The following is a 16,832-nucleotide window of genomic DNA, read 5'->3' as shown; positions in this document are numbered from 1 at the left end:
TCTTGTGTATGAACGTGAATTGTGGTTTCTTGCATTTATAATATTTTTATACTGGTTAAGCAGTACGATTAAAATATAATTTTTTTTTCACATTTTTATTATAGTTTCTAAATAATATTTAATTACAATTTTAATTCTTATAATTAATATGGTTTGTTTTATTTTTTTCAGGTTGGTTGGTTTATTAATCACTTTAATGTATATTTTCAATATATAAAAAGCATTGCAATTAAAATATTGGTAAGTCAAAACGTGAATGTTTCAAAGTGTAGTTCAAATGTTTTTGGTTAACGAAATCGCTTAGATAAAATGTTTTCATAATTTTTATATTTATATTTATTAATATACCGATAAACTAAAGAAATATTTTTTATATATTTTTATATAAGTCACCAAGAGCTTACTTAATTAGTTGGCTATAACAGACGTGAGGTATACTTGACTGCGTTTAGTAGCCTCATCCAGCCGGCCGTTTAGTGGCTTTCTGTTGCCAGCTGGTAGGAATGAGTGCCTTAACATCGTCACCTGATTCTTTCACTAAAAATGTCCGAAAGCGGACATTTTGCATCGCGTTTTCCACCAGCGGGTACAAATCAAACACCTTTCCAGCTGAAGCATTTTCTATTTACACAAGTAGCAAAAATCGCTATATTTTTATGTACCTAATAACTATGTCAACTTCATGGTAAAGCTTATACAGTCATCTAGATCTAAACTGTTAAAAAACCCAACCACTACTGTTTCTATTCGTCACAAATACTTTCATTAATTTATTGCTGTTGATCCCGAAATATGCCAAAACTGCCTTCGAGTCGGTTCAGAAGAAGTTTCTGTTGATATACATTTGTAGCGATCTTTACATTCCTTAAACCCAGCAGTAATCATCTTAAGTGAAGCAAGTTTAACTCTCTACAAACTTAAAGCTACTTTAAACTTTTTAATGTTTATGATAATAAGATATAAAATTGATGCTTTAAGAATATTTTGTACAGTGCTAGCTACCTCAAGAGGTCTGGGTGAAGCTCTTTCATTTCATATTCACAATTCCTTACGTGCTAATTTTAAAATATATTAGAGATATATTTCGAAAGTAAAGATAAACGAACATAATATATAAATTATCAACACAATATTATTTAAAAAAATTTTTTTTAACGTTTCTAAGGATATGCCGTAGAGTTAAAGAATCCAGATATATTGTGTTTATGGTATAACCCAATATGACATTATCTCTCAAATGGATAATGTCACTTAAAGCGGATTAACATTTTCACTTTAACTTACAAATTTCAAATTTAGTATCCCTTTTTTTTTTAAATCATATCTTACGATTGTAATATGTATTGGATATATAATTTTTTAAAAGTAAAGCCTCGTTGAGTCACTAAAAAGTAGTATAGAACGTACTTTACAGACTTTTATTGCCTTTTCCGTAAGGATATACAATCCCTTGAGTCTATTCCGTATGTGCATTAACGCAGAATATTCTAACAGCACATATATAACTGGTTCTTCATTCTCTTCGCATAATCTACAGTTTGCATACGTATTTATGCCCGGTATGTTGGTATTTTAGTTCACAGTGTCCTGTTCAAATAGCTGTGATGGTTCTAAGTTTTTCTTTTGATAAATCCATACAATACTGTTATTTTCTATTATTATAGGTGCTAATAAGTTATTTGGATTGTGTCTTCTTAGGTCTGGTTTTCCTTAATTTTTATGAGACAAAAGAATGTACTGTGTCCTTATCCACAGAAAGATTCCGGCTCCATCATTGGTGTGCCTGCTCTTTTCCTGGCTAGTTTGCGTATGCGTTTCACGTTTCTGATTTGATTCGCCGAGGAGGTTTACTTTTTCAAGGTATTCTTGTACTAGTCTTTAAGTCACCTGATGTGATGGCCTTTCTTAAATGTTAAAAAAATTATATGATAAATGTTCTGCTAGTACTTTCTCTGAGAGAAATAGATTCAAAAATGAATTATATAGCATTAACATCTTTCTAAATGTTGTATCATGTGATGATACTTTTGCAAAGTACTTGCTTGTACTTTCAAAAATTTATTATATAGCATTAGCAGATTTATATAGTTATGTTAAAATAAAATCTTATAATGATACTTTCGCAAACAACTTTCTCTAAAAGAAATATATTCATTCATATATATTATGTTTAAGTTGTTTTGAGCTGGTGCACTTAAGCACGTATACTCTTTTTTAACTCGAGATTTCTTTCAAAACCCCTCTCTACACCTTGACTAGATTATTGTTTATCACTTTATCAGACTAAGCAATAATTGACCTCAGATCTGCATACCTCCCCGAGGAGCCTGTAACCATTTTGAGATTTGATAACGCGGTGTTGTTAAGTCTGTCAGTTTTCGCAAATAATTTTAGGGCTCTATCCTTTATGTATTTCTTGATGGGATCAATCATTCATATATTCATTTATGTTTAAAAATTATCATATGACGATATTTCTGCAAAGAATCTTCTCTAAAACAAATATGTTTATAAAGAAACTATAAAGCATTATCATCTTTCTAAGTGTTAAAATAAAATCATATGATGATTTTTTTGCAAGGAATGTTCTCTATATGATGATACTTCTGAAAAGTTCCTACCATCGAAAAAATATATTCATAAATGAACTATATAACATTAGCATCATTCTAAGTGCTAAAAAAAATCATATGATGATAGTTTGCAAAATACTTACTCCGAAAAAAAATATATGCAGACAATTATATTGCATTCGCTTGTTTCACATTACCCTGTACGCGATCTGTGGCAATTTGCTAAATGAAATGCAAAAAGAAAAAAAAACTATTTAAGTTATTTACAATATTTCCTGTTGCAATTCACTATAAACGCTAAAAGGACTTTTAATAATTTAGTGCAACATGTAAACTTATTTTAGCGATCGATCATGTTTGCACAACGACAGACATGCGAGCAGCAGCAGATACAGTAAAGAGCATTGGATCCATAACATTTGGCCATCCGTAGCACTGGGCGAGGCGCATGTGTGCAGCGCTTCTGGATATTAGGGCTCCCGATTACAATTATTATTTCATAAGGGTCACGTATATGCCACAAATTATAAACAATTTTAATGTACAAACGATGCAGTGCGGCAAACATGAGTTGCAAAGGAATTTACAGCACTTTCAGTGGAATCTCAGTGGTTGGAAGTAGCAGTAGAAGAAGAAGAAGCAGAAAAAAGAAGAAGAAAAAGGAGCTGTAGAATAAGAATCTAAAATCAAAAAGCTTTGAAACAGTTCGTTTCTCATGCGCAAGTGATGCGCTACATTGATAGCGCTTCCATATATATTGTCTGTGTGCATCTCGCATTGCTGGTACAATGCAATTTCTCATTTCAATTTTCATTATAAGGAAAGACAAAAAAATACCGAAAAATGAAAACAACGAAATAATTTATTTAGCGCTACAGCAACAACAAAGAGGGGGGTTAGGTTAAATGGCATTGTGATTGGATGCTGATCGTTGCTGATCGTTGCCGATGTCGATGCAAGTGCCGCTGTCGCCGGTGCTGCTGCTGCCACTGCCACTGCCAATGATCATATATTGTACAAGGAGATATTTTTAAAAATTCATGTAATTATGTTTCACAGAAAGGATAATATGCGTACTCAGTTGTTTATGTAGGCATGGCCATGCGCACATGACTTTATCAACAAATGCAACAAAGGCCACAAAGATATTCCAATAACAATACCAAGGAGGAAAAAAGCAACTCATAAGAAGGTCCAAGTTGTATGCCTGAAGTTATGAATTTTTTCATTTTTTATTTAAAACAAAAAAATTTTTTTTTAATAATTTTATTTTTTTTCTTGCTGTTTTTCGTTAATATGAATTTTTTGAAATTTGTTTTTTTTTTTTGTACTTATTTTTGGTATTTTTTATGAATAATTTTGGGAATTTTTTCGGTTTTGTTAATTGCAATTCAATGAAATATTTTGCTGCACTGGTCTGTTTAAATTACAGACTTCTTGCATATTTGAATGTTTATCGGTTTTTATTGCTGCAATTTACTTTTGCCGCAATTTAACTTTAACTTTAAAATGGTGAAAGTATATTGAATGGTGAGTACTTGAACTGCATTCGCACTAGTGGGTCTTCTTCTTCTACTTCACGACTTCCCAAAATCAAAAAAAAGAAATCCTTTCGAAACATTACACAAAACGGCACTTCAACCCAAAATATGAAGAAAAAAAAAAAAAATAAAACAAAAATTATATATTTTATTGCCAATGGAAGTATGCGTATGCCAGGCATATTATTATAGGCATTTTAGTTAATGCAACAATGCAAAAATGCAACAACATATGTGTATCTGTATCTGAGTGTTCGTCTCTGAGTATAATATGTACTGACACAGATTTAGCTTTATCATACAAGCAATTTTTTAATACCAAGAATTTTCTTTAACAATCTTACCGCCCACCAAACTTCTTAATTGGTTTTCCATCCGCTATTTAATAATTTCATAGATCGCGATAAAATGAGCAATGCGAATATTTAAATGTTGTTGTTGTTGTTGTTGTTGCTGCTGCCATTTTACTGCTGTTGCTATTTGTTGTTACAATTTGCGTAGTTGTTGTAATTGTTATGAAAATAACATTGTTGCTACTGTACTGTGTTGCTGCTGATCCACAATCATTGTTGTTGTTGTTATTGTTGCTGTAATCTAGTCAATCTTTATTGTTCTACGTAATCTAAGCATTTGATTCTTTTGTTTTATATACATATTGAACTTATTTCTTTTTTGTTTTTCTGTTTTTTCTGTTGTTTTTGTTTTTTTTTTTTTTGTAAATATTGTCTATATAATAGCATACATGTTCTATGATCCATGTCAAAGGCTCCATTAAACAATGCTCCCGGTGCCCAACCCCAACAGCTTCTGTGCAGATCTTAATAACATTACTTTAGCCTTTAACAACAATAAGTGCGGCATGCTCTAACCGCAGTTACCACAGCGTCAAGTAGTTAAATCGATTATTGCTTTACATGTAACAAAAAGTTTATAAATAGTAGAGTATCTCAGTATCTATAGAAAATAACTAACAACATACAATAACAACTAACAATAAACAACACTAAAACATACTCGTAACAGCAAAGTAAACACCTGTATCTAGTTTCGCTTTGATTCTGATTCATTCATCAGTGCTCAAGTGTAGATCAACAATATGAACGTACGAGCCACGGACGTGGTACACATGGACGACATCCTTCAACGCTTCAACTAACCATACCCAATACTTGTTGCTGCTTCTCTTGTTCTTCTTATTGTTGTTGTCGTCGTTGTCGTTGTTGTTGTTGCTGCTATTGTTGCTGTTGCTGCTATTATTGTTATTGTTGTTAGTGTTGTATGCTGTCGTTGTCGTTGTCGCTGCGTATTTTTATTAATTTATCCATTATAGGCATTGCTGCTGCAATGCTGCTCTGTATGCTGAAATGTTAACAAGATTGATTGCAATTTTTGCTCATTTTTCTATATATTTTTTTTTAAAAAAAAATTTTTTATTACATTTTTTATAAGTGCTACTGAAACTATTTTCAAGTAAAATTAATGTTGACGGCTTTGAGGGTTCAATAATTTATAATTTTTTTTTTTGCTATATGTTTTCTTTTTGCTTAACTTTTAATTTATATATCTCTTTTTTTATCTACTCCTCTTATCTTTGCCTGCTGAAACATTGAAATACACACGTTCAGATACGGATATAAATTGCCAGTCGACATCTGTGCGTTTGCGCTTGCAGTCAGTCGCAGTATTTTTTAATTTATTTCAAAAGTCTTTTTAATTTAAAAATACTTCGTACCTTGTAGAGATATTTTTAAGTTACACTATCAATATTATTGTACTCTAGTATTCTCTATCAAAGGACTATATCTTTGAAAGTGTTGATGGATTTTTTTAATTGAGAAATATTTTGCGAAATAATTGGAAAAATAATATAAATAGTTAAGCCCAGCATAAATCAAGGGAATATTTTACTCAGTATGGCGCTCTTAAATTCTATTAAATGTTTTATTTTTATATCACAAAAAGACAATTGAAATTCAATTAATAATATATATTATTAATGTACTAGCATATTTTATATACGAAAGAAACCAAAAATGTTATTAATTAGTTAATTTTCTTTATTTTACACACCTTTAAAATTTAAAAGAATGGGGTCGGTATATAGAATATATTTCGTTCTTCTTCATAAGTGACCTTAGTTTAATATTAAGTTTTAGACGGCTTAAATACCACAGCTGTAAGCTTTATCTGTATAATTATAGCTCTTATACTCGTAGATTTCTTTGCAATACAACCAATTTTAAATGAAATAATAAAGTTAAGAAGATAACATAAGAATAAACTGGGTGGATTGATGTTTTGTGCTGCAACTGACCCTAACCAAACAGAAGGCAATTTGCTTTCCGAATGAAGGCCAGAATGTCGTCGGTTAGGGACCTTCTAATGTCAGAAGGGGAGAGCAGCTCTTCTCCCAGCGACCTCCTCCTTGCCCAGGTCAAGGTTGGGCAGTCACAGAGAATATGACTGGAAGTCTCGTCTGCTTCCAAGCAGAGTCGATACTCCATTTCTTCGGACAGACCTATTTTATTAAGGTGATAACGCAGTCCATGGTGACCCGTTAAATATCCCACCAGCAATCTTGATCTGCTGAGTAGGGATACCTTACCATAACTGTATGGGTAAACCAGCTGTTTAGCCTGACGGTTGCCTCGACTATCGCGTCAGTAGCGACATCTCTCGGCTGAGATTCATTTATCTATGAGATACCTAGTTGTAGACCAACTTAATCCACAATAAGGTTCCAGTCCACTAATTTGGGTAGCAGATCATGCCCTCGCAAAGCTGTCGGCAGACTCATTGCCCTTTATTCCTGTGTGACCAGGCACCCAGCAAAGCGTCACTTTGTTGTTGCTTGCCAGCTGCTGCAACGTATCATAGCAGTCTAATGAAAGCTTTGAGAAAAACCTCCATGAGAATAGAGCTTTGATTGCTGCTTGACTATCTGAGTAAATACAGATTTGGGCGCCTTTCAACCCGTTGTTCAAGTTGATACGAGCGCAGACCTCGATAGCGTGAACCTCTGCTTGGATGAATGTGGGCCAGGACCAAATAGGACCAAATATATATAATAAAGTTAATACTACTATTAAGTTTTTTTTTATAAATATCTATAAAAATTCGAATAAATTTTTTAAAATACTGTAGTATTGAATTTTATCATAAACGTAAAATATGATCTACTTCGCTGCATTTATGGTGCGGAGACGCGAACAATGCAGAGCACTCCGTCTTTTACTGTAATAGATGACTCATATTTAAAGAAAACCTAACACTAATAAATCCCAATAATATATTGGAAAATATAAGAGAAAACTTAAAGAACTGTCTAAAAATAGAGATCTTCAAGACCTCAAAGCAAAGAAATTAGACCTAGAAAGGAAAAAATGAAACTAATGCAAAAAATAGAGCAGGTACCAAAAAATGTGGTGAAAAAATGTCGGTCTGGATACATATCAAAAATTAAAAGAATATGACTTGCACCGCCAATACAAAAGAGAACCTCCCTGAAGTAAGGCGAAAGCGGTTTCGGGAGGAGATACGTCTTTCCGTAGGGGAGGTGTTGTAGTCCTTATATTATATAGTATTATGTTAGGGAGTCGTGCACACCATTTCGACGATAGTCTTTTTGACGATAGTCGGTTTGACGATGATAAGAAATTCTAGCTCCTCACCACAAAAAAAAAAGAAAAAGGTTTTGACTTCTTTTGTCTTTTGTCTTCTTTTGTTATAAATATTCACAAAAAAAGAAAGTCAAATAAATATTTGTTTATAATTTAGTTGTACAAATATTCAACATTTAAAGTCTGTAAATTCTGTGAATTCATTTATTACCCAAGCTTAAAAATGAAGGAAATAAATGCATAATTATTCGTAGTATTAATTTGCTTTCAAATGTTCAACATATATCTTACAAAATGGAATATGCATTTAAATGTATTGCCACACCTTCCTTACTAAAAAGAAAAGTATCGTTGACTTTAGGTTCTTCTTTCGGAAACAATAGAAAGATTTTTGTTTAGTTTTGATATCTACCCTTAAAATTAGTTTAATCTAATCGTTTAGATAAATATATAACATTTATAAATGAATATTTTTATGTTTTATTCACGTCTGCCACCACTGCGATCAGCTTGATCTATTGTGCACCCCTTTGTATTTAGAAGTTTAATATATCGAGGAAATTAACCATCTCTTTTACGGAGAGCTTTTGAAGGTCTTCATCTTCTAGTAGGTATGTACCCAGAATTTTGTGTCTCCTGTGGCCTTGTGTATCACTATTGGTGATCAAATGTTCTACAGACTCTTCCTCATCACAGCAGAGTCAGCAAATATTTGTGCTTGATACACCCATTTTGTGTAGGTGTTTATTGCAGGCGGCGTGGCCGATTAGTACATCAGAGAGTTACTTTAGATTCTCTTTGTTTGGATTGAGAAAGATGTTTGCTCTTTTGGCGTCAAAATTTAGGAATTTTTGGATTTATTTAGGCCATCAATGCCATTCCAATATTCTGTGATTTTTTGTTGAATTAATTTTTTGTTCTCACCAGCTTGCTTTTAGGACAATACATCTTAGTATAATACTATCTCAAGGGACCTATCTTCGGCTTTATATATTGTTAAGTTCTTGAAAACAATATGCGTGCTACTGTACATTTTTACAGTTTTTTTTTGAAATATCCTTTCTCTGATTATCATATAAATTGTCCTGATTATCCCAAATACTAAGAGTACTTTGAAGTCAAATGTTTTTCGACGACTTTCTGCCATTTGGTACTTTTTAACGTTTCAACTTGAGGACTTTTTGAAAGTATTGTTTCATATATCGTATTTTCCCTTCTCCGCTATTAAACAATTTAGCCAGTTAGGCGCAGATGCTGTACGTAAATGATTGCAGAATTCTGTCTGCTTTATTACCCCTTGTTTTGATTTTTATCAGCATTTACAGTTTTGAAATTTTGTGGGCTTAGTATGCGGTAAATGTTTTTTAATGCCTAAATAACGAAAAAGAATTGTATGTATAAGCGTTTCTGTGAGTTTGGAAATATTGAGCTTAAAGGCATCAATGCTAAAGCGGATTCGATCAGTAGAATGCATTGGAACATATCAGAGGAATGAAAAAGCGTGAGTTTGCTTTATACGCCGAAATGAGATTCGCGCACACTTCATACACAGATGAAATGCACGAACTCACCTAAATGCATGCTTATTGCCTCTACAAGCATTTAACAGATACATTTCAGAAATTCTTTTTATAATTTAGTGGTTATAATTCACATATTAAGATTTAAATCTTACGTGCGGGGCATTACTGTATTTAAAATATCGGCGTTTAGGAGCAGTAAAAAAAAAAAGTGCAGCAATAAATTGGCACATTGGATTGCGAGGTTCACTTTGTTGCTCATTCCCACCATAAACAAATAAACATGACAAATGTAAGTCATTGGCAAGAGCATAAAGAGGCACCGAGCCATCAAAACGGTAAGTGGCGGTGGCAGATTGTCAATAAATTTGATAGATGACTCCTTAAGCTGTCAAGTGCAACGGTTAAGTTAGCATTAAAAATCATTCGTTCGATTTATTTGTGCTGCTTAAATGCGAATCAATTTTTTTCTACACGATTTTAAATGCAGTTTTAAGCTGAAGTTGAGTTTATTGAAAATTAAATATCACAACTGATTTTATATCTTATTTGTGTATTTTCAGACATCTTAATGAGGAATATTAATTATTGTGAAAATAATCTTAAATATATTATGGGAAATTATTACCGATTTGCACATTTTACGATCTGTGTATTTTACGATTTATGTATCTTTATAAAAAAGTATTAATTATTTCCTCAATATCTTCAATTGTATTTTAACATCAGCTATGACGGCAGTGATTATTTCACTTAATAGAACTAATTGTATTTGATAGAATTTTCGGCCAGAAAAACTTAACATTAATTACCTATAATATTTAGAAGAAATTTTTGTTTTGAACAACAAATATTTTTTTTAAATTAATTGAATTTTTGGTTGACTATACAGATGTTTCGAGTATTGTATGTGGTTAGCGGAAAATTTAATTAATTTATATATTAAAAAAAATTAATTGCTGTTGTTCACTGCTTTTCAAAACTTTTCTGAAAAATTTCTTCTAAATATTATAGAAATTTGATGTTAATTTTTTCTTACCGAAAGTGAGGCGTTTTATGATAAAAAAAGCTGTTTAACAGTTAAAAGAGTTCGAATAGAAATAAAAAGACAACAAAAAAGTTTTAATTAATTTATTGAAATTTGGCTGACTAAAAAACCATGTTTCGTATATTGCCAAGTACTTATCATTAGTGGTCTTAGGAAATATACGAATTTTTTAATTAGTTTGTAGTCAAAACAAAATGTATACGTACTATAAACTAAGAGTTCTGTGGTAAAAATATGCTAGTAGGTAGTATATACAAAAGTATCTTAAGATCAAGTGCAGTTATCGAGAAAGACATATCTCTATTATCTAATACCATTATCCCACAAACGATTTTTATAAAGAACAGGTCACTATTTTTTAAAGAAAAAATTTATTTTTTATTAGAAATTGATGCTCAAGGGTTTTCCTTTCTAGCGCAATATAAGATTATATGTTAAGAATTATACTTAAAGGTTCTTCGAGTTCTTTAAGTATGAACTTGAAAGGTTTGGATATACTTTGTATCAGTTATTAGTGAAATATACTACCTCTCGCAAGAATTTTTTTTATTTTCAATATCAAGAAAACATTTGTATTTATTATTTTTTTTAACTATTTTATTATAATTTTTTTTTATTATTTTATTTACTATTTTTAAACAACACTATATAAATATTATAACATTGCAATATTGGTGAACTTGCGACTTCATGGTCAATATATTTTTTACTCAAATCTCAAGCTTGCGTATTATCGGAGTACAGTACGCTGGCTATAATATTATTATACGCAATGAGGGCTATTAAAATGCTAATATTAATTTCAAATTTTGTCACGATGGCTTTCAATGATTTAAAAGGGGTTTTTTATTTAAAAAAAAATGACGTCAAAAAAGCAATAATTATAATTTGTGTTGTAAAGTTCTTAGTGACATGTTAAGCGTCCTATCCTTGTTTTGATTATCCATAGTTTTAATAGAATGCAATAATTAGCGTCACCATATTTTATAGATATACATAGTCTGTCCCACATCAGTTGTTATTAGACTAAAAATATATATATAAAGCATTTTGGATTTTAAATTGTTTTCATTCAAACGAATTTCTCTAAAAGTCAACACACCGCTGAAAGTGTTTAACTTATTTTACGAAGGATTTTTTGTACTCATTGGCTGGAATTGCTTTTAACTATAAGTGCTTTGTATTGAAATAGTTTAACTTAGAAACGTGAATTCATAGTTTAAGAAATGAAAAATATCTTATGAGTGAAGGGGTCTCTTTATCAATATATAAGAAGATAACCTATCTAAGGAATCGATGCCAAAAATGACAAGTGAAAAAATTCTAAATAGCTTAAAATATTGTTCATCTGAAAATTTCTGAAGAATATAAATCGTACACTAATTAAAGAAAATTTAATAAACATATTTATTTAAATTGTAATCACAGCTAAAATTTACAAACATTAAATTCTAAAGAATTTTGGACAAAATTTTTCTATTTTATGTGTTTAGGGATGCATAAACTATAGTAATGCTATACATTTATTTTTACATATACATGTAAAATCTCAATCCGATTCTTACAAAAATAATTGTAGTTAATTAGTGAAAGATAACATTTCTAAGTCGACATTTAGTTTTAAATTTTATATTAGTCACATAGTCCCTCTATTCACTTGCAAATTTCACTCCCACCTCTTGAAACATAATCATAAACATAAGCTTGAATCTAAATACTTCTGCAAACAGTTAATTCAAATTGACATTAACACTTTTTTATATTTAATTTTATTAAATACAATTTCAACATAATTTTTCCACGCTTCTATTCAAGAACGTTCTCGGTCTCTTCGACGATTCCGCATTTGCACTCACATGAAATCGATAAAGTAGACAAATGTGTGGGCGTTCAAATGTGCGCCATAAAATCACTAAACAAAAACTTAAGTAAGTAGATAAAGTTTTTAAAAAATTGCTCTATAAAAGATACTTAAAAATATAAATTTATTTAAATATTTGAAATGAAATCGAATTACTCATTGCCGCATTTAGTTAGCGAATGTAATTTGTTGCGGGTGGCGATTAAATTTAACGATCTCCACCCTGAAGTACGCCTCTGTCGTTGATTAGACACCGCTCTGCGCTAGTAATTAATATAGCATAAAAATGCAATTCCAATAAAAACATTTTGACAGTTTGATTTTTTATGGCGCATAATTGAACTTTATTTAAATGAAAAATCGTGATTATTTCACAATAAGAATTCTAAATTCTAAATTATGTTCTACAATTGACCTTTCCGTTTGTTTGCATTGAGAAAATTTTATGCATTTCTGTATCCATAAACACTCTATCTGGTATGCAATTTTTCCATTTTCTGAACTGCATCGGCTCTGCAAAAAATATGAATTATATTTTTAACATTTCTCAGTTCTGTAGCCGTTTTATATGCAAAACTATCAACATTCAGACAGCAAATAAATGCCTGAGAAACAATTTAATTAATTATAATTATTAATTATATGTGTTTAAAGAACGGAAATATTTTTTAATGTCGCCTGGAGCGCGCTCAAAGTAATTGAAATATAATGCAATTAATATTTAATAAAATTATTTAGGTTTTATTCTCATTTTTGTTAACTAAATTTATGCATATATATTCTAAAATATATATATTTCTAATATAAATAAATTGCCATATTAATTTATGTTAATCAAAACATTTAATATTAAATGTCTTTAAAATATGCCAGCAATTTTATATAAAATAATACCCTTATTTTGCTTAATAATTTAAATTCAAAAAGTGAATCCCTGATTCAAAAAACTAATAAAATATCGAGTCCCGTTTATTTCCAATAATAATTAATAATTAATATGCACAAAGTTCTAGATATTCTGTCTAAATAAAATTTTCTATCATGAAGATGCTTTAGAAACTACCAATTTTTAAACGTAATAGTGTGCGTACTCCACTCTATATAATTCTATATAATTTTTCAGCTTATTATTTTGTTATTAGTATATTATATTAGGAATTTATCCAAAAAATATTAAAGGTTAGATTGGAGTGCTAACCTTATATACTAAAGCTCACTTAAACAAATAAAATGGTACGTTGTGATACCATGAATAGGACACTGTCTATGTGGTAGGACTAAAAAACCATTTTATAGGTAAAAGTTCCCAACAACCAGTGCTTGAACAGCGACCCTTTAAGAAGAAATTACCAAATACCCCAAAATAATAATTAACTGATTAATATTTAAATCAGTGAATTATTTTATATATTGATATATTTTGTGCTATAATATGATTATAATATGCTGTTCTTATTCTACAATACCACCAAACAATTTACATTTTATTGTGATAGACAGGAATTTCTTTAACATTACTCATACGCACTGGAGCCCTTTTTTACCGATAAGCACAAATAGCAGTTAACGTAATATACTATAGAAGGAATGCTGTATATAAGAAATGCAATCTATTCTGCACTATTTATGCAGTTTTATGATATTAAGATTTTCTAAGAATGATTAGAAATTTTTTTTAAGGTTATAATTCTGCATGGACAGACATATTGAGTAGTGACGTGAGTTTTTGGCATATTTTCAATTACTAAATTATAATTATGTTATGTGTACTCTAAAAACCAATGAACATAATATATTCTAATAATTTTACTATTTGATCATTGACCATTTAAGAGCACATTTACCATTTAAAGCTAATTGTTTATTGTTTCCATATCTGTATCTCATGCGTAGTAATGTAGCTATGTACATAAAGTGAAAGATGGCTAAATCTTCCTTAATTATCTAGAAAGCAATTTTTTTGCATTTATCGTAATTTTTGATTTGCTTAGGTATGTTAAGTAATCAAAAATTAATAAAACAATTCCTTGGATGACTTCAATTTATATTTTCCAGTAATGACTGAAAGTATTAGACTTAAGACAAGTTATATTGTGATCATATGCGATTCATGTCTTCTTAATAGCTTTCTATTTTGCAAATGATCATTTAAAATATTTTTTTATCTTTATTACAATCATTATGAAAGTAAATATAGAGCAATATTTGTTAACACTAGTTATAAGAGAACTAACGATTAGTATACATTTGATCTTATCATTTATTTTTACTAATGGATTTTAAAATTGTCTACTTTGTGTTAAATGACAATTAGTTCATGTGGTTTCTAGTCGATGAAGTCGTCGAAGTAGGTGTGTGACATTGAGTAACCTGCTAGTTTCTACATCATCATCATTATCATTGAATGTACAATTAAGTATTTTTGAATGATTATTATTAATGCACTATTTTTATTGAATATAGTTTTATTCACACTACATTGTATTGACATAGATCTCGTTCATTACATCTATTAATAATTTGAATTATAGCGGTCCATAATATAGAAAATACTGGGGTTCAGATAGGTCTGGGCTGATAGAGACTGATCTTTAATTACCATCTGGCTTCAAAAAGTAAACTTTATAAGTTTTAATTAGCTACAATTTATTAATTAATTTAATTAATTGCAATATATCTCTCTATTTAAATATGGAGATACAATAATGTTACAATAAATATTCAATCATTACTTCTGTGTCGCCATTTTTATCATGTCTGCAGAAATGTTAATAGGGAACTCAAATAATAAATAAAGTTGTAATAAATATTTAATCCTTTCTTCTGTGTTTTTACACCTAGGAGGAAGATACTCCAAATCGAGGTGTTCAGATAGTCACAAAAATGTTCAACTAATTCTTCTGTGCCTTGATTTTCATTAATTTTGAACAATTTCAGCTCTGATATATATCTATGAAATAATAAATAAAATCTAGATGCATATTACCTATCAAAAAATGTCTCTTGATGACGGACTTATAGATATTATTACTATTCTGATGGCAGCAGGTAATTATTATACAAATTACTGGCCGTTTATGCTATTGAAAATATTGTGTGATATTTGTATCTCTATTTGCCATATATCAACTTTTGACTTTTTTCTATCTATGCTATCTAAAATATCTTTCAGCTTAGTTTTTTGACAATCTCATTCAAATTTTTTTAGCATGTTATATCGACTTCTTGATATAAGACTACATCTAATGAAATTCTACTTTTCTCATACTTTACTCAAGAAGAAGAACCGAGTACGTATACTTCGGTTATTATATTGACATGACATTTAAAATTATGTTCTTTTTAGCAATCATTTCAAAATTTCATATCTTAAAACACTATTTTTTTATTATTAAGAAATAATAAAAATAAAACAGATTTGCTTATATTAAAAAAGTTCTTTTTTTTGGCTAAAAGTTGACAACAATATCGAATTTCCTTCACCGATGATGCATTACCAAGCATGTAAAATTCGTAATTCTACTGTCATGTCATCTTTGTTGGAATGACCACTGCGCTGCGGCCTGAACCTTGATAAAAGCGTACCAAAACATTCATCATTTATTGCATATGCAGTGTGTAGTTTATGATGTATAGTGAGTGCAGAGTGCAGTGCAGTGTGATACAGTGCAGTGAAGATCGGTTCTGTTTGTTTTAACGCAGCTCATATGCACATTTTGAGTTGCAAGTGCACCGTTGCACGATAATTCCATAACACGTTCACCAGCACTGTGTCTGCTGATCGTATGTAATAAATATTTTTTGGAGTAAACTAATACATTCGACGACTGTATATGACGTCGGACGGCGTTCAGACGCGGTTTACTCGTATTTTAATTGCGTGTAAAGATCACAACTAACACGAGATATCAATTGTGGGGCCCTGTAAAGGTGCGTTGTGCCAGTTCACTCACTACTAACTAACTACTCATATGCGAATAAATATAAATTGATGGTGATAAATTGCAACATAACACTGTATGGTTCGGAACATACATAGTAAGCTGCTCGTTCGCCTGTGCATTCAGTCAACTGACACAGCGACAAACAGAGAGACAGACTTAGCATTCGATCCAACTAAAGTGATCGTATATATTTGAGTGTACATGCAATTCTTTACTTTGAAACATTGTAGCTGCTCTTATTGTTGTTGTTGTTAAGATTTCAGCTCAAAAAAGTGTATTCATGCAGAATCGGGAAATTAAAAGAGGATTACCTTCGCTTTGGTTTAATGTAACCGCTGCGGTCAGAATTGATAAGTCAGTCAGTCATCCATCGAATATTAATTCGACTGCAACGCAAAACTTTCACTTTTTTTAATTTTAATTTTAATGGCTTATTTCGCTGTTGTTGTCACATTTGCTCTGAATTGCAGACTTTTGAATTTGTCTGCATTGATTGCAGGTTCAGTTTCAATATCATGTCACACACATGGGGAAAAAACCTCAAGGATTCGTGGATTCATAATGATAAGGTGGATGGATAGTGCTTGAGTTTGTCATTGAGTTTGCTGTAATTAAAAATTCCGTATAATGATACATGCTGTGTATTGCAAGGAGTCATGCATTGCACTTGAATGAAGGCAAAAAATTAAGCCATTAATGCCTCACACTTTTGTGTTGCTATAATT

The 16,832-nt window shown here is 30.6% G+C and overlaps 1 protein-coding gene across 1 annotated transcript in view; it reads right to left on the bottom strand.

Moving 5' to 3' along the window:
- Positions 1 to 13,972: 13,972 nt before the first annotated feature.
- Positions 13,973 to 16,832, bottom strand: part of LOC119674669 (protein grainyhead-like) — a 5,076-nt gene continuing 2,216 nt past the window's right edge. The window contains exon 4 of the mRNA XM_038085818.1: positions 13,973 to 14,107. Coding sequence (XP_037941746.1) covers positions 13,973 to 14,107 — 135 coding nt within the window. The remainder of the gene's footprint in view (positions 14,108 to 16,832) is intronic.

The sequence above is a fragment of the Teleopsis dalmanni genome, chromosome 2 (genome assembly GCF_002237135.1).
Source record: "Teleopsis dalmanni isolate 2A chromosome 2, ASM223713v2, whole genome shotgun sequence".
In the NCBI taxonomy this organism is placed as follows: domain Eukaryota; kingdom Metazoa; phylum Arthropoda; class Insecta; order Diptera; family Diopsidae; genus Teleopsis; species Teleopsis dalmanni.
This window is presented reverse-complemented; position numbering and strand designations above follow the sequence as displayed.